At 49.1% G+C, this 18,847-nt stretch overlaps 3 protein-coding genes across 4 annotated transcripts; 1 reads left to right on the top strand and 2 right to left on the bottom strand.

Annotated features, from left to right (window-relative positions):
• The first annotated feature begins 158 nt into the window (after positions 1-158).
• Positions 159-4,571, top strand: H257_16728. 2 transcript variants are annotated; one of them, XM_009845260.1, is made up of 25 exons: positions 159-253; positions 386-481; positions 554-655; positions 728-835; positions 934-1,032; positions 1,107-1,205; positions 1,267-1,362; positions 1,461-1,547; positions 1,622-1,705; positions 1,768-1,863; positions 1,926-2,027; positions 2,090-2,185; positions 2,251-2,349; positions 2,407-2,505; positions 2,558-2,656; positions 2,718-2,813; positions 2,876-2,977; positions 3,045-3,149; positions 3,204-3,308; positions 3,379-3,480; positions 3,560-3,658; positions 3,729-3,923; positions 3,994-4,089; positions 4,189-4,401; positions 4,465-4,571. In XM_009845260.1, the coding sequence occupies exons 1-25, from the start codon at positions 242-244 to the stop codon at positions 4,477-4,479; spliced, it is 2,502 nt and encodes an 833-aa protein (XP_009843562.1). In that variant the 5' UTR covers positions 159-241; the 3' UTR covers positions 4,480-4,571. The 2 variants fall into 2 exon arrangements, with proteins under 2 accessions (XP_009843562.1, XP_009843561.1); XM_009845259.1 differs by having other exon boundaries at positions 318-481.
• Positions 4,572-4,813: 242 nt separating this feature from the next.
• H257_16727 (hypothetical protein) lies at positions 4,814-14,449 on the bottom strand (the record flags this gene model as incomplete). Its single annotated transcript, XM_009845258.1, has 11 exons — positions 4,814-6,971; positions 7,045-7,314; positions 7,357-8,019; positions 8,089-8,184; positions 8,238-9,094; positions 9,166-12,434; positions 12,746-12,951; positions 13,019-13,447; positions 13,684-13,764; positions 13,823-14,005; positions 14,069-14,449. 11 exons carry the CDS (start codon positions 14,447-14,449, stop codon positions 4,869-4,871), a joined length of 8,538 nt encoding a protein of 2,845 aa, XP_009843560.1. The 3' UTR covers positions 4,814-4,868.
• Positions 14,450-14,878: 429 nt separating this feature from the next.
• On the bottom strand, positions 14,879-18,095 carry H257_16726 (hypothetical protein). The gene is made up of 8 exons (XM_009845257.1): positions 17,856-18,095; positions 17,555-17,794; positions 17,325-17,501; positions 17,170-17,274; positions 16,941-17,107; positions 15,655-16,206; positions 15,275-15,345; positions 14,879-15,193 (listed from the first exon to the last, which is right to left on the bottom strand). The coding sequence occupies exons 1-8, from the start codon at positions 18,069-18,071 to the stop codon at positions 15,066-15,068; spliced, it is 1,656 nt and encodes a 551-aa protein (XP_009843559.1). The 5' UTR covers positions 18,072-18,095; the 3' UTR covers positions 14,879-15,065.
• Between the last annotated feature and the right edge of the window lie 752 nt (positions 18,096-18,847).

The raw sequence follows: 18,847 nt of genomic DNA, 5'->3' as shown, positions 1-18,847 counted from the left end.
CCAAATTGGCGTCCAAGAAGCCACTGGCAACACATTTCCCCTACACGGTACGTCGGATCTGTAACGGCGACTCGGGTTTCTTTTTGGCCAATCAAAATGCTGCCGCTACATCTCCGACCAATCACGTGCGAGTATGGGTGGAAACCTCAACCTGAGTGTAATAGCGTACCATGCACTCGACCGATGTCGTGTCTCCCTGAACTTCTTGGTCGCATCTTGACTGGACGTCCTTCATTCCATCATGTTCTGGCAGGTACGCATGCACAAATCATCGTCGCCGCATGTCGTTGTCGTGACCACCCTCTTGATCTACCCAGTCGCGGTGGCTCAACGGTGGACACGAGCCGTCGAGTCGTCGTCTCATGCTGCGTGGGGTGTCCTGTAGAGCGCGGAGAAGAAGCTGTTTGCCGCCATTGCCAAAGGCAAGGAGGCCAAGCTTCGCAAGTACATTGCCAAATGCGACCCCAATGTCATGAACGAGGTACGTCTCCCTCCCTCCATGCTTCTGCTCTTCGCCCGTCGACTTGGTTGACAAGGATGTTCGTTTCCATAGGAGGGATGGACACCGCTGCACGCGTCGAGCTTCCACGGCCAAGTCGAAATCACAAAGTATCTCCTATCCATCAACAACGCCGACGTGGATCTCAAGGACGACGTACGAAATATATGTTGAAATCTTGCGATCTTTGAAATATATATATATATTTGGCACTGATAATATCTTTAGAGGGGTCGCACGCCGTTGTATTTGGCCAGCGAAGGCGGCAAAGCGGGTGTCGTGCAGCTCCTCGTGGACAAATCGCTGGTCAAAACCTCGACAGATATTACAAACGAGGTACTTGTTGATACTGTGATCTATATATATATATATATATATATATATCAAAATCTGTACAAGAACAATATAATTCGTTCACATTCGATCGTTTGTAGGGAGGAATGGGGCCTCTCCATGTGGCGTGCTGGCATGGACATTTGAAAGTTGTGAAGATCTTAGTCGCCGCCAAATGCAACGTCAACCTCCCCGCGTGTGTATGTAAAGATATATATATATTTATGAAATATGCGTTTCTATGAAATATAAACTGAAGTTTTTGTTATATTAGCTGGGCTCAACGCCATTGGACATGGCAGCGTCCAGGGGACATTTGGAAGTTATCAAGTACCTTGTGCAAAGCCTAGCGAATGTGCATGCATTGAACAAGGTAATATATTTCCCCTTTCGTGATATTTCGCAGAATCGTAATATTCATAAATATATAATAGAATGGATGGCATGCACTACACACGGCAAGCTGGTGGGGTCATGTAGAAGTCGTGCGATTCCTCATGCAAATCTGCGATCCAGCTCAAAAGACGTTGGTAATACAAATCTATTCAAATATATATATCATTTGTTGCATATATATATATCATTTGTTGCATATATATATATATATATATTTGACTTATTCAACTAGGCGGGAAATACTGCGCTCGACTTGGCGCTCGAACACCGCCGACATGACGTTGTGAGCGTTTTGCAAGCGAAAGAAGACGCCCACTTGGTACGCTTTTTCACATATATATATATATTTGTGGTTTTCAACGAATTCGTAAATAAATATATATGTTTGTGTAGACATTGTTCGATGCTGTGCGGCTGGGACGCGTGTGTTTAGTTCGAAAGTTGGTGCACACGGCCAGTATCCATGATCAAAACGAGGTAACTTTTTCAATACATTTTAAATACATTTTAAATATATTTTAAATCAACTGTGATCATAGAATGGTTGGACAGCAATGCACGTCGCCTGTGCAAACGGCCACGTGGATCTTGTGGCGTTGCTAAGTCGTTATATCGACGTGAACGTTCAAACCAAGGTAACGATAGATATATTAATATATATATATATTTCCAGTTTATATATATATATATATATTAGGATGGCGCGACGCCGTTATATGTGGCCGCGGGCAATGGACATTTGGGTGTGGTGCAGTTATTGGTGACCAATCTGGCCGCGGTGGTGACGCTTGGGCCAACGGTATGTAATATCTTCGAAATGCAATGATATATATATATTAATATATTTATTCTCGTCTATAGAGTGGATGGACGCCGTTGCACATTGCCAGTTCCAAGGGGTTTGTGGACGTGGTGCGCTACCTTGTCACAGTGCTTCCTATGGACCTTCAGACGAATGTACGATCGATCTATTATTACTGTTTATCGAAAGATATGGAAATATATATAATATTAATAAATAGCATGGCTCGACGGCATTGCATTTGGCGGCTACGTATGGCAAGCTCAACGTGGTGCAGTACTTTGCATTGAAACGACCAGCATTGGATGCAATGGACAAGGTTTGAAACGTCTGATTCGGTTTTAAACGTGTTTTAAATGCATTTTAAATGATTTAGAACGGGTGCAGTGCGCTGCACGACGCCAGCGCCAACGGCCATGTGGACGTGGTCCGGTACCTCTTGCTGCACCATGCGGCGGTGGATTTAAAAAACAATGTACGAAACGTCTGGTACACGTTTTTTATTCTGTATTCATATGTGGCACTAGAACGGCCAAACTCCGTTATACCAAGCCGCGCAACATGGCAAAGTGGAAGTTGTGCGTGTGTTGCTGGACCACAACGCGGCGGTGGGGGCCGTTTCGAACGTACGTTCCAGACGCGTTTGAAACACGTTCGAGACGTCTTTTATTTCACGATGTCTCGTAGAATGGATGGACAGCATTGCACGATGCGTGTGCGAATGGCCATCTGGACGTCGTTCAAGTGCTGGTGCCGTTTGTAGACATCAACGTGCGCACCAAGGTATGTGTTTGAAATACATTTGAAATACATTTTAAATGGATACACGACGTTTGTTTGTATAGGATGGCGGGGCTACGGCGTTGTATGTGGCAGCTGGCACGGGTCAATTGGCTATTTTAAAATACCTGCTCGACCGCCAAGCCAACCCGCTGCTCGCGTCCAAGGTACATTCATTTATTTAGATTTAATAAATGATAGATGATTTCATCTATATCCTCGATGTATCACTAGATTGGATGGACACCATTGCATTCTGCGTGTTATAATGGCCGCGTGGACGTGGTTCAAGTGCTGTGTGCAAGCATGGGCCCTGACCAGATCAACATTCCGACCAACGTATGATTTCTCATTCATTTAAAATGCATTATAAATGATGGAGGACATTTGCAGGCGGGGGCCACACCTCTGTACGTGGCAGCTGGAAACGGTCAGTTGACTGTGATCCAGTACTTGCTAAACCACCACAGCGCCTCCATCTGCCTCAATACCCGCCATGTACGTACTGCTTATTCTTCATCTATTTGCTTAGTTTTCATCTATTTGAAAAGCTCATTTATTATTGCAGCAACCTACAACGACGACGCCGTTGCATCGAGCGGCAGCCAGTGGACATGTCGAAGTGGTGAAATGTTTGATCCAATTCATGGACGTCAACACCCGCACGTTGGTACGTCCTAGTACTGGTACTAGTAGTACCTAGTATTACTACTACTAGTAGTAGTATATACTAACAAACCCGACTTTAGGATGGCCAAACGGCGTTGCACAAGGCGGCGCAGTATGGCCACATGGGCGTGGTGGCCCTCTTGATGGCCAGCGGCATCAATTACGAGCTAGTGTCTCATGTACGTCCCAACACAAGTATATGTCAAAAATCCGCGTTTTCACCATAAATATATATATATATATATATAGTCGGGATGGAGTCCATTGCACAGCGCAGTGTGGGGCGGGCATCTCGAAGTCGTGCGGCTACTCGTGGAGCATATTGACGTGGACATTCAGACGGACGGCGGCGCATCGCCTTTGTATGTCGCGGCTGGACGCGGCTATGAAGCTATCACAACGTTTTTGCTCGCAAAGAATGCCAATGTGACCCTCCCAACCAATGTACGTGTTATAATAAATGAAGAACTTATTTATCAAATACGTAATAAATAATATTAATAAATGATTGTAGATTGGATGGAGTGCGCTGCATGTGGCGTGTTCGCTGGGCCACTTTAGCGTGGCGTTGCAAGTGGCCGAATATGTCAACCCGAGATTGTGCACAAGCGTAAGAGATCTCTTTTGTGATTGGTCTGATTGTTTGGAGACGATGACGTGGCAGGATATGATTGGATGATGGTTGGTGATGACGTGTTTTGATTGGTAGATTCGGTGGACGGCGTCCAAGGTCGCGTACCTGACAGGGTCGGATGAAGTGCGCCGAGCGATGGAGGACAAGATGGCGGCGACGCTCACGATGAAACGGACGGTCGTGCCGCGCCACCACATGCCCATGAAGGAACTCGTGGACGACGAAGATGGCGACTGGGAGCGGACAAGTGAGCTCACGACCGAAGGCACCATGTACTCCCTGGACGAGGTAATATATATATATACATAACCTAAACTATCTTATATATACATTCTAAACTATCTATGCTAGGACGGATACTTTTGATGTGGACCACGATCGATCGGTTGTGCGTATTTATTCTTATATATATAGAGACAGACCAACAGCATTAATAGAGTTATTTTTTATATTCACAAGAACGTGCTGATAGTAGTCAATAATATGGTACCAACAATGGTCTGTTGTGAACGACTACCACGTGACATTTGTAATACTAGTAGCTAATTGTAAGTAGGTAGTTTCTTGGGTAGGAATTTCAAGTCCACGTAACGTTAGTGGTATACTATTAGTATGTAACAACGTTATGAAGGAAATAGAATGCACATACAATCTATGTTCATGTGGCTAACTACAGTATAATACCACGAGGTTTTGTCTGGTAAATACATATTCCAAGTCGTTTAGTTGGTGGGGGGACATATATATACCTCTTCTTACATCACATAACGTTCTTGTCCTGTCTTGAATGGTGACGTGGATTTCGCTCGGCGGTGAGACGCACGGTGACGGTCATGAGGTTGTTGATTGGTTGGAGTCCTGGCCTCGATATGCTGCTGTTGTGTAAGTACGACTGTGTGTAGCAGCCCCAGCATCTCTTGTTGTTGGGCGTACAAGTCCTGCACGAGGTCCGCCAGTTGATCCGCGGTCGAACGGTCTTCATGATGGGGATCCAGTGGCGACAACGCCAGCGCTGCTCCAAGGGAACCCACGTCACCTGATCCACCCGTGCCCGTGGTACTAGTAGTAATACTACTACCGCGACGACTCGCATGTCCTCCTCCATTACCCACCACGTCTTGGAACGCCGTCCCTGGCACGTGTGGCCTGGCCCGGTGGGGCATGCGAGTAGTACTAGTACTACTACTACAACAACTACTAGCTGTATCGTCAAGGGGTCTGTTTCGATCGTGTAGTTTTTCGAGGGCGAGGGCGCGATGGCTGGGAAAGAAGGTCACGTCTCGCTTGGCCATCCGCGTCGCCAGGTACAGTTCCACGCCGTTGTAGTGTGTAAAGTGCTTCTTTCGCAAATGCACAAACAGGTAAATATAGTGCCAAATGTTGTGCTCGTGTCGCGTGTGGTGGTCGAATCCTTTGGTCATCCGGTTGAACGTAAAGCAGTCGATCGAGCAGATAAAGCACCGGTCCTTCAAGTCGTCCTGGTTCTCCTTATGCTGCGTTCGCAACGTGGCAAACGTGTCGATGATCAGTCCAAACGCCAAGTTGGTCAGGATGATGATCAACCCCACGTAGTACAATAGGTCGTACGCTAGACGGGGATACGCTAACGGGTCGCCCGTGTCGCGATGGCTGGGGGCTAGAAACCCGCCAATGCCGCCGTTGTTCTTGAGTCCTTCGTCCAGCGACGTGAGAAAGCACACCCACAGCGTATCGCACCCGTTGTAATCGTCCTTGTCAAAGTACTTTGCAAAGTATACGAGGCCGACAAACCCAAACACGTACGCTGCGAGCAAATACAAGATCAAAATGTGCAGCAGACTCCGACCAGGGTACACGATAGCTTTGGACACGTATCGCAACTCACTGGACCGATTTACAATGTCCAATACGTGGAACGAAAAGCACAGGGGTTGATGGAAGAAGGCGCCGCCAATCGACAGACCCAGCAGGCCCAGATGGTACATGGTCTTGGCATCCCACACGACCACCCACAGCACAAACCACACAACCCGTGCCCACGGACGAGGTCGGTGGAGGTGATGCTGCCGCGTCATCCGGGGGTCTCCGATTGCCCGTACCTTGTCCTCAACATCTTGGAAGGTTTCGTTGACTGTAGAATCGAACCGCAACGTGCTGCTGTTGTCTGCCGACAGGTTGCTCTGTTTGTACGCGGATACGACATGTGTCCTAGACAGGGTAGTAGCTTGTTGTTGAAATAGAAGCGGCACGTCGTTGATGCAGTGGCCCGTGACCATCGCAAGACAAAGCGCCACGTGGACGTACCCGGCCGATTGTACAATCCACGGAGGTGACTCGACTTGTTGGCGGTCGATATGGTTGTACAATACAATCAACGCATTCAACACCAAACTCCACGCGAACGCGGCCATTTTCAGCCGAGACAGGTGCCGCGTGAGAAACGCCATCCACACATACTGTCTGAGCGTGCATTGGTGCTGCATCTCGACGATCACGTCGTGGGTCTTGTCGTAAAAGTCGTTGAGCTTGTTGGCGTCTCGGCTCACGTCGGACTGCAGCCGCCGCTTGGTGCGATCGGTCAAGCACACGCAAATCGGGTGCAGGGGAAAGTACATGGAGATCAAGTCCCCGTGGTTGTTACTAGTAGTACTAGCATGATGATGGTGGTCGATGTTGGTTTGAGGCCACACGATTTCCACCCGCGCACACCGGTCGTCAAAGAAATCGTACGCGTGTCGATACGCCACGTCATCCATGGGATACAGTGACGAGATGAGCGACGGCTGGAACTCCATCAACTGTTGCATGAGAATGTGCAGGTTGAACCCCATGCTCAGGAACGCGTCGCGGCTGCACGCTTCGTTCCCGTCGTAGTTGCCCTACAATCATGAAACCTCAATATATACATGTAAATATATAGTATGATTCATAGTTGAATACAATCGTTCGTACGTGGTACTTGTGATGAAAGTACTCGTGCACGACAATCAAGTTGGCTTTGACGGCTTCCAAATTGAGTTCTTGGACCAGCCGTCGATGGATCTCGTGGTCCGTTCGTCGCTCCAACAAGCTCAACAACGTGATCACTATCGACGCTTTGAGTTGTCGCAATAATTCCACCGCCGTAATCGTCAACGTCGTGGAATCCCGCCACAAGAGCTCGTTCACCGCTGAAATAAACTTGTAATTCGCCACGCACATCTGCGCTTCGGGGCATGGGCCCTAATACCCACCATCAATATATATATATATATGTTCTAGTACCTGACAGAACTCTGTGATTGTGTCCATCACTTGGCGGAGTAACGCCATGGCATCCCACGACACATTCGAATGAAACTCGACCACGACCAACGTCGCCATCTCGACCACATTCACAGACGACGACGCATTATTTCCTTGGCCTAGCATGCACATTTGGTTGCGCAGGTAGTGGCCTTCGCAGAGCAACTGGAGAAATCGGAATTGCCGACTGGCGGATTGGTACTTTGACGTGGGCTCGGACAAGTCGCTGCGGGTTTTGGGTGAAAAGTACATGATTTGGCTCAGAAGCAGACCCGATTTCGTCTCCACGTGGTTACTATGATCCGTGTGGGGGTGCGCAAAGAGCATGTCCAAATGGAGCTTGAACTTGCCCAAGAACTCGGCACTGTGCTCGTGTTGTTGCGTGATGAGCACGTGAAACTTTTCCTGCACACGGGCGTTCATGCCGTCCAGCATGGCAATACCGAGCCACACACATTTGTCGAACACGGTAAAGTCGTCTGAGTGGGAGATCAGGTCCACAATCACATCCGTCAAACCCAACTGGTCCAGCTTCAACTGCATTCGGCGGCGTTTCGATTCGGTTTCCAGCGACAAGATCGTGCGGGTAAACACATCCAGCAGCACCAACCGCATGTTGACGTACTTGGGCTGCTTTAACATCTATTGCCCCAACAACCACAGTAAATACTTTAGTTACAAGGAATACACATATTATCGAACGGGTTGGACCTTGAAATGGGATACCAACTTTGCGGCCACGTCGTCAAAGGTAGATATCACGGCGGGTACCCCGCTGTTGGTCACGTTCTCTTCTTTCAACGCGTCCTACACGCTTATGTGAACATCACGACACATAAGCATGGTGTTTGGCCTAGTACTTCGAGGCATAGAATGCTCTGCATCATGGCACTCAACTCGTTCCGGATGGCATTCTTGGTGAGGCGATGGTCGCGAATGTACTTCAAGTAATCTTGCACGATCGAGCTGTCGTCTTCTGCATACGCGCCAAAGTTGGGCATGTTGTAATGCCGAGGCGACGGTAGTTTCCGCGCGGCCGCACTCGGACTTGGATCTGACGGCAACACTGCGGATTTATGGTTGTTGTTAGATCGACCCCAAAGTCCAAAAAGCCACTTGTGCTGCTTGGGCACCGTCTGCAAGGCGGGGATCATGTCGTGGCCAGTTTCCAACGGCTTGATGGGCGTTTCAATTGCAGCCAGGGGCGGAAGGGATGATACAAGCGACGCGGAAGGATGATGGTCGGTTGTCTTGGCTTGGCAATACGCTCGATACGCTTTCAGGTCACTCAAAATGTCCCCAAACGGCTTGGCAAAGTCGACAAGAAACGGCTCACTGGTCCGCATACCCCCCAGTCCGATGCCAAGGAACGGCCGACTACTCCGTTGACACGACTCCACCAACAGCGCTTCCAAATCAGACTTCCACAACTGATCGAGCCATCGCATGCACAGATGCAGCGATCCTCCAGCCGATGCATCGGCCACCGTCGTGTGACTCACGGAACAAAACACGTAAGCAAACCACGCCGCCATCCACTCATCCATGTCCAAATGAGCACTGACTAGCAGCGCTGGGTTTAGTTTAGGAAAGTACGCGAGCAGCGTCGGGATCAAGGCCTGAGTAATCACTGGATCGTCTCTTGATACTGGTTGCTGCCTTGCTTTGTCTTCGCGTAAATCCAGTTGCATCAGGCCAGTCAGATAACACCGGATCGCTACTCGCCGGCGTTAGCATGATAATAATCATACTGCATCCTCCTTGCATAATATAAATATGTACTCGTACCGAATAGTGAAAACTTGCGCACACAGTCAAACAACCGCACGTGCAGCGTATCGTCCATCTTGTAGATACAATCTTCATGCGGGAGTAGCACGAGTTGGAGGTATTTCATCGCGGCTACGCCAAATGAATCCGACGTTTCCGTCGGATGATTGCTGAAGTCTGTGGGCTGGAATTGATCAAACAAGTCAACCCATCCATTCACGGTCACAATCGATTCCGCACAAATATCCCGCGCTTGGGTCGTCGTGGCCACGGTTGTCAGCAGGTGAAAAATCTCGGCTGCATATGTTTGATCTGATACGTCTTGTGTGTCGACCAACATGGGGTTCTTCATACACTGCATCAAAAGGGCTTGCTGGGTCGACGTTGACGAGACAGCCACGTCTTTTAAAAATGTCAGATACCGCGCGTCATTTGACCGGTGCTTGTAATACACACTCCACCGGACAAACTGCACCAGCACATCGTGCGGGATCGCATCGCACAAGTCGTTGCTGTAGATCGCGAGCAACACGTGTTGGGCCGACGGCAATGCTTCGACAAACTCGACCAACGTCATGGCAAACTCGGCCACAGCTTGCACGTTAGTGGTACAATACGCGAGCAGAAACTCCATACAACCGTCGTACACGTTTCGAATGGCGCCGCGTTGCTGGTCTTGAAGCACGTCGTGTACCAATGACGAGGTCGCCGCTGCCTTTTGTGGACTGGTCGGAGACACCGTCGATTTGGAAGGAAACAACTCGTGAAAGTAGTGGCTGCCAGAGTAAATCATGGCCATGACATACGTTAGAACGTCCAAATTCGAGATCAGTCTGGTCATGTCGTCCGTGCTTTGCATGAGGCCGTTGAGCGACTTGAGCAACACGCATGCCCGCGCGGCAGCGTCAAAGTCCCCAGAGGACGTCAGGTCCATCCACACTTCAGTGGTCTCGGCCAAGTGGCGCAACTGATTCACGTCGGCTTGGAGCTTGGCGTATACGTGCACGGTGTTGTCATTTACAAGCAGAAACACGTGGTCGAGCGCTTTGATGAGTTGCTCGTGCTGGTTGAACTGGCGGTACAGCAACTCGAGCGCCTTGGACACGAGTAACGGGTGCTCGTACATGAGCGTCTGCAGCAGAATCGTATCGAGGCGCCGATGGTTGGCAAGGGTCTGGAGCGAGTACTCACACGTCAAGTGAAACGTGCGCTGGGCCAGCGCTTGGGCCAATGGCGACAAGTCACTTGCGACCATGCTACCACTGCCGAGTCGATTGCGCTCTTTCACATATGACAGCACGAGCGACAGCTGGTAATCCAACCGCAGCGCATCCACGCGAAGCAACGTGGCGCAAATGCAGTCCTTGATCTCCATCACAATCGTGTTGCCTTCGCTCGCTTTGAATCGGGACACGGTCGTTTGACAAGGTTGGTGGGCACCTCGAGGTTTGGTTCCCATGTACGACAATCGCTTCATGGGTCTGTACGGGAGGGGTGGGTATGCGTCGCTGTACTGCCTCGAAAACGGATTCTTGGTCCGCTGGACGCTGTTTTCAAACAACGGCACTGCGTACTCGACCGGCTGACTCGTTCCATCGTCGTCCTGGTGTTTCAGCAAGATCGTGTCGGTGCGGCAGTCTAGCAGGTCCACAAGGTGCCCCACGAGTTCCTGCAAGTCGCTGTGGAACATGCCAAACTCGACCAGCTTTTGACACGTCCGAAGCATGGCGAGCGTCAATTCGTTGCGCGCGAGTTCGCCGACCCCAACCACAATCACGCCTTTGCGCCTTGCAATGTAGTCCATGAGAAGGTCCTTCACTTGGCGAAAGAACTCGCGATCTTCTAGCGCGTACTTGGTCGTGTCCACCTGTGGAATTTGAATCATCGTCATCGCCGTGTCTTTCCAAATCCGCGTGTAGTTGGGACTGGCGACGGGGGTTTGCGGGTCGCAGTCGATGTGGATCACCAGGAGCAAGTTCATGAGCACCGCACGGATCGACCTTGCCAGCTTGACGTCTTGCACACACGCCAAGAGGCACTTTCGCGGAAACTTGTCCTTGAGGATCTCAATGCACTTGTAGTTGCGGTCCATGCACAACGCCACGTACAGCTGCAAGAGTCCGTAAAAGTACGGCGCCAGCGTCGTGTGCAGATTGGACTTGTAATACTCGTCGTAAAAGTCCTTCAACGGCTTCCACTCGTTGCCGCGTCGCGTAGGCAAACACACTTCAAACGTGTTGGTGTGCGTGGGTCGGGTTTGGATCAAAATAGCGTCCTTGTACCCTTCCGACGGAACAAAGATTAAGTCGCAGATCTTTTCCTGGACCTTGGGCACCGCCAAGCCGTTTGCTGTGCACAACACGACTAGGAACTGCACGTATCGGTACGACTTGCCTTGGCGTTGGATCAAGTCGAGAAAGTCTCGGATGATTTTCGAAAACGACTTGAATTCCCCCGACAAGTGGAACTTTTCCTGGATCAAATACGACAGCGGGAACGACGCTTTGAACCCGTGGCCTAGCATTTTCATGAGCACCGACAGCGCCCGCCCGCAACTCAATGCGTCCGACGGTTTGCACGACGAAAACATGCGGAAGAGCAGCATGTTGGAGGCGCGAACGATTTGGAAAATGGTCGTCATGCAAGTCTCGCTGAGGCAAAACCGACCCGGCGGTGGAGTCGATATCGAGTCGTGACTGGCTTCGTCGCTCCCGTCGTCCAATTCGACCAGCGTCATTGAGATGTTGCTCTGCATCGGATCGTACGCAGGTCTAGAGTCGGGTCGGAACAAGCTCACATATGCCATGGTGAATGGCCCGCCCCACGGATCGAACGGCGCTTCCAGCATCCGCGTGACCAGTTCCATGTACTGGTGTTTGCGGAGCAACGACTGCCGCCGGGGGTCTTGGGTCGTATCTTGGAATGCAAACGACTTCATCGCGTCCACGGCCGCCAATACATCCAAGAGGAACGTTTCGGTCGAAGTACACACTTGAACGATCGGGGATGTTGTGGCGTCGAAGAACTGAACGAATCGCTTCAACATGCGGCGGTACGAAGTCAGCAACATGACATCGTGCACTTCAACTTGGGGCACGGACACCAACTTGAACGCGTCTTCGTCGTTGGGACATGATATGCCTTCCACAGGACAGGACAGCATCGATGAGGCCGCCGAACCTTCCGATGACAGTTGCAGTATGTTGGGGGTATTTGCAGCAGCATGCAAGAATGCAGCGCTGTCGACATGTTGGATTTGCACGACGCTGTCATGGGCCACCACCGATCTAGTGACGGATAACATGTTAGGTATGAACACTATCCATAGTGAACAACAACCCAACTCCGAAAGACCGCTCATGCATGGACATGGTCATTCCCATATCTCTTTACACATGAACATTTGAATTCTATATATTATCATTCAAATCATCTGTTCAAACCAACACATTGAACAATACGAGAATCACAGCAAACGTACTACTAAATCACCGAAACATCGACTTGAGGCATGCATTCAACCGAACAATAGTCACTTGTTTCTTTACATGAATACATGAATATATATATATATATACTAGTATATGTTTGTGTGTACCGAATATTTACGTGGGTCATGGGTCGAAACGTAAACATTTGCGGTGTGCGCTGGGCCACCGCCATCATGTTGGTCGTGGTGTTGTCGTTCAAGGCCAAGTATTTCCCCGTGGTGACATGGCGGATGCACACGCGTTTGGTCCAGTGAATTCCCCCTCCTTCAAACACACGACTGCATTCGACCTCCCATAAAGTGTCGGGCGACAGCTACTCGAGAATCTCAATTGCTCCTCTCGACGCCATACTAGCAATAGCAGTATGAATGCCAACTTACCACGCCCATCGCAGAGCTGGTGTGGTCGGTAGCGCCACACCCGTCGAGTCGAAGGGAGCTGGATGCCGAGTCATATGCGAGCCACGAGCCGGTTTCCAAATGGCAAAGTCGAAGGCATTGGCCGGCGTGGAAGCCCCCGTGGCCCGCCTTGTGACGATACGTTTCCGCTGTCGACTGCACTGCGTCGCTCGAGTCATACGGCAGCAGTCGCCATTGTATCATGGAAGTATGCGCCACGGACGCTGTCAAGAGGCGGGATGACAGCGCGGTCTGGTCAAATCGGTTCAACGATGTCTGCACGAACAACCGTGTGTCGTCGGTGGCCAACATAATCTGGTCTTGGATCTGAACCGGCTCTCCTTTTCGTCGAAGTTTGAACCTCGGCAAGAGCACAAAGTGCGATGCAGATGACCCCGACGTCAAGCAAATCTACAGCATCACAATCATATACTATGCAGCTGGAGCAAAGTAACCTCAAGAAAGGGGTGGCGTATCACTTTAAGTGAATGATGAAGAGAGTCAGCCAACCAAAAACAAGGGGTAATTAGCGCTTGAAACGAATGATCACACATATATATGCATACATTGAACCATCTAAAGCCAATGTAGGCATGGCTGGTATCGGCCCACGTTGGGCCAGTATACATAGGTTGCGTTGTACTTACGTCAAGGGAGTCGGACGTGTCGTATGAAGATGGTGTTGTGGAGAGAAACTTGCCCGATTTAATATGGCGCAATTGGATGCCCTGCACAATACGGCAAACATGAGCACATTCACTCACGAGTTCGACGAGGCAATCCGACCTGGCCGTAGTTGACGTGTTTGCCATGAGAATGGGAGTACGCCGTGGCGTTCAGGCGCTTCTCGGACTCGCTCTTGAAGCGCATTTCCGACAACGGGTTTGAAAACCCAGAAAGGCCATCTTTCTTGGTCAGTTGCGCTTTCTCGAACGCAAGTGTGGCATCGTAGTTCATCTTTGGCAACACCTATGCACAGTACACACGTGCAGTTGAATGCGACATTCCATGTATGGATATGCCCGAGGATACCTCGAACAAGCAATCCTTGAAGTGGCATCCGACGAGCTGACCGTCATGCTGCTTTTGATCGTCGAACAACGCCGGGGACAACGTTCGTTCCAAGCGCACATCACACGCGGTGAATCCCTCGGACGCCATGACTCCGCTTCGATCGTTTGCCATTAAGGACAGTACCATTCCAAACTCGAGGAAACCTATCCCGTCGGTACCGACACGGAAAGGCCCGACGTCCATCAAACCGCCCCCATCGCCTCGAAACGTTGATGCGAGGAAGGGGGCTTCGTCCGACACGGCACCAGCATGATGCTGCGGCCGTATGGAGTTGGGCATGGCCGTGTCCACCGTCAGTCGATGGAGAATGGCGCTTCTCTTCCGCTTCCCCGACGTCATCCTCGCGCGCGTCTTTTCTCTGGATTCGATCTTCCAAAAGCGATCTTCTAGCAGAGCCTATCCGGATACGGATTCACACTTCGAAATGTCAGCTCGACATCTATCCGGATATATCCCTTCACATTCGAACAGAATCAATTCCACCTTCTGACGGCGCGTCCGTGGCGTATACTCCCACGACGCAATGATGCCTGCTGCCATATGACAGGACATGCGAAGTGGCCGGCGTCCATTTGGGGGACCGCTCACGGTTTGCGTACGTCCGATTCGCTGGGCGTGTCGACAATGGATGATGGACCTGTACTGCGATGACGCTATCTCGAGTGCAGCCGCGTGGTTTGTGTGCTGTGGGTGGTGGTGTGGGATGCCAAGACCATGCACCCCCGGGGCTGCTGGGTCTATCGATTGGCGGAGCTATGCTTTTCGTTCCACGTATTGGACGTTGTGAATCGATCCAGTGAGTTGCGATACTATGTGCTACCCTGGAAGAGCCTGCTGCACATGTTGGTCTTGCACCTGCTATTCGCCACGTATATGGGTTTGTCGGCCATGAATAGTTACACTATGCTTCCTTCCTGGGCGACTTTTAGACTAGACAGGACCACGACAGTTGTATTTACAACGGCTTTAGCGTTACTTTGTTGTGCTCCAACACTGGTTCCACCCCCATTTTCGATAGATCCACGCGGGACACTACTTGCTGGGGCGCCAACGCTCGAATATACGCTTGATTTTGCTCGTTTCCTAAATATATATTGTCAAATATATATATATATATATTTCAAGAATCATAAGTATATATATATGTCCACCACTTTTGCATACCTTCGCACACATGACGCAGCGCCACGAGCGCCCATTCGCGAATCATGGGGTTGTTCGGGTCGATGTTACAACTATTAGCACAAATATCACCGTCACAATATATATATATATATATATATATATTTCAAACCGTCATGCCATATATATATATATATTGTCAATTCGAATCGATCGACCAATCAAAAATGAAAACACTAATCAAGTAGCCAATCAAATGCTCTCGCTTCAACTATTCCCCATCGAATTTATGTGTGCCTTCTATTAGTGTGAAATGATTGGTCCATTGTTCCATCCAATCGATCGATTGTGAACGAATCAGTCCACAATAATCCAAATTTTGGCGGAAAGCACAATATATATATATATATATATATGTGTACCTGTTGAGTAGCACTTCTAGACCGCCACATGCCCGCAATGCATCTTGCACAGAAGGGTTACGATGGGCCATATTACCCAGCACTCGAACTCCAGCTGATCTGTACCCAAAGGTCTCATCTTGAACAACGTCATCTCCTGACAAGGCGGCGGCGGCATTGGTTTCCCGCGCATGAGTCGGGGATAAACGTTGGAGTTGGGCGATTAATACTGGGATAAACGTCAGAACGTTCTCGGAATGTTCTTCAACACATGCAGAAGACGTCAACGTGCCGAGGATGCGCAGCATCAACTTGGACGATTCGGTTTCCATCACATTCCACATGGCTTGGCGGTCGGCGGATACTGCTGCGTTAACGTCGTTTTTGTTTGACGGGGCCTCGTTCGGGACATGCAGGCCCGTGTATTCGGCGCACAAAAACGCAATCAAGTCGTCGTTGGACCTGCTAGACTCGACACCATCGACGGGACTGCTGCTATCATCGGGTGCCACCACGAGGTCCACCATGCGTAGCAATAGCATTTGCTCGGGTGTTAATTTCGACCAGAGGGTGCTATAACGATACAATATGGTGGCGTCACGGGAATTCAAAATGAACGTTAACGATATACACACACAACAACAAATCATAAAAAACAGATGTTAGGTAGATAGACGTGTTCCAACTATTATACGAATATATATTGTGCTTTCGAGTGAAAAATTTCGTGTTGTGGCGTGGTTTCTCGTTGGAATTTAAATCGATTTGATTGGCTACTTCAGATGAGCTCAAAATTATTAGCCAATCAAAACCTTCTCAATGAAATTTAACCAATCAGATCGATTGTGGATCGGTTTGGTCGGCGCGATTCGATTGCTCCCCCTCCCCAAATTTGTATCAAATCGACAATATTGTATTTGTGTTTATTCCAACTATTATACGAATATATATATATATATATATGTGTTTATTCTAAATTGGAGCGACATGGAGAATGAATCGACACAACCAAATAAATGTACACACGAATTGAGCCAATCAGATTGCAGGAAACCATCATCAACGTTTTTAATTAGTGTGTGACTTCAATTAGTGTGATACCAAGCACCACAGGACTCGATTTTGCATACAAATTCATAGTAACGAATCGATCGATAGATTTGGCAAAGAATCAGCACCAAACGTAAATTTTGGGGCAAAAAATAGACAATATATACAAACGTCATTCGAAAATGGACACACATACTACACCCGAAAAACAAAATGGACGTTAACGGTTCGAGACGGCGACTGTATGTATATTATACCTAAGCAGGGACGCGCTCAGGTTTCGATACAAATCGGCAGTGTAATGGCGCTTAACAAGGACTTGAAAGATCATGGTGATCCATTCCAACGCTGGGTCACTTTCGTCTTGGCTTTGGAAGGATAAGCATCGTTGGAGCAACAGAATCACGATTTGGCGCGACTTCACCTACTCCGTCATGCCGTTAACGTCTGTTTTGATTCGACGTGACAACCAACATATAATGGTACCAAGTCTGTGGTTCGAATAGCATGCGGCGGATGCAAACAATTTAGCACGACCGCGGCGGCGTACGCGAGTACTTTGCGGTACTTTTGGCACTCGACGAGCACTTTCTAGAGCAATTTCAATGACAATATGAACCAAGGATAGCAACGGTAAGTACCTCCAGTAAATGGGGGTGAAATGCTGGCCATAGAATGTCCTGGTTGGCTGTGTGATGGACAGTCATATTCGCAACGAATTGCAGCATCACTTGCATGCAGGTCACGATCACAGCATGCAATTCCTCGTCGTGCGAACAGTCCAGATACCCGATCATTCCTGTGAGCACGTTCGTGGTCTAATGGAAGGGAACGTCAGTGACAAATATCAGAAGAGTCTACACATACGTACGAACGGCAAGACCGCCTTCAACTTGGTCTGGTTGATGGGAGAAGACGCGCAGATGTTGCGCAGAACGCGGTACATGGCGAGCAGGACGTTCACATGCGTTGATGCTGCATCGGAATCGTCGAGGAATGCAGAGCGCGAGGGTATGTCGGTGGCGGCAGAGTCTGACGTTGTGGTGGTGTAAGAGTACGAGAGACCGTCGTCGTCGTCGTCGTCGATGGCCGCGACACCTTGGTCGATGGTCTAGGATACAAGGAGATCGTTGTGGTTGACAGCCTCTATGAGCACACATGTACACACACACCGAAGGACTGGATCCATCGAGGTGTTGAAGTGCAAGCCAGCGAGAGGTCAGGAACGGAAGGAACGAGCTGTCGTCGATGGTGGAGGTTTCGACTTGTTCTCGGAAGGATACGTTTGAGGATTGCCTCGCACATTCGGTCAAGACATGGATGATATCGTCATCGTTTACATCTTGCGGGGCTGCCAACAGACCTTCGAGCGACCGCACTCCCGACATGGATCACCAACGCTTTGATTAGGGCTTGCTTATGTTTATGATCCACCAATAAGATCCTTTTTCAAGAACATTCCTGGTATTCCATTGGCTAAAATATATTTTGCCAGAAAGGCTACATAAGAAGCTTCATTCTGAAGCCTGATTGGACAGCCGGCAATGAAATTCAATTGAATTTTGACAAATGAAGCAAACCTATTTCGTATAAATTGTATCGGATTGGCTAAAATACAACAATAATCTGATCTTCGAATATCATTCGTTCGAACTATTACTGCAGTATTGTCTGAATGTTAGCACATTTTGCATTATGCCCTGACAAATATCGCCCTACACCTTGGTTTGAGGCCAATTGCACCAGATCTGGCGCAAGTAAGTACCGGTAAGACCTAAAGTTACTCTGGGAGTATTCATATGAGATAGCAGCTACTGTACCTAAATCTGAACTTGACCATTACTGGTGTTGTCCTTTTCAATGAAATTTGGACTTGACAGCAAATTCGAGAACCAGTTTGAGTCATATTTTACTGCAAGCTTATTCACATTTGAAGATTTTCACGGGGCCAACCTGTGGGGCTAAGTTGATCTTTCTCGTCAGTGCACTTTGATTGGCAATGACATTCTCAAATACATTTGTCAAGTACATTCGATTCTACTCGAAAGTACGGATTTGACAATACAGTACATATTGGTAGCCACTTCCACCACGCAACGTGGCAAATATAACGTTTCAGTTCATGACTTTCCACAACATAGTAACGCTTATGATATATTGAACA

Source organism: Aphanomyces astaci, assembly GCF_000520075.1.
Source record: "Aphanomyces astaci strain APO3 unplaced genomic scaffold supercont1.91, whole genome shotgun sequence".
Taxonomy (NCBI): Eukaryota; Oomycota; class Saprolegniomycetes; order Saprolegniales; family Verrucalvaceae; genus Aphanomyces; species Aphanomyces astaci.
This window is presented reverse-complemented; position numbering and strand designations above follow the sequence as displayed.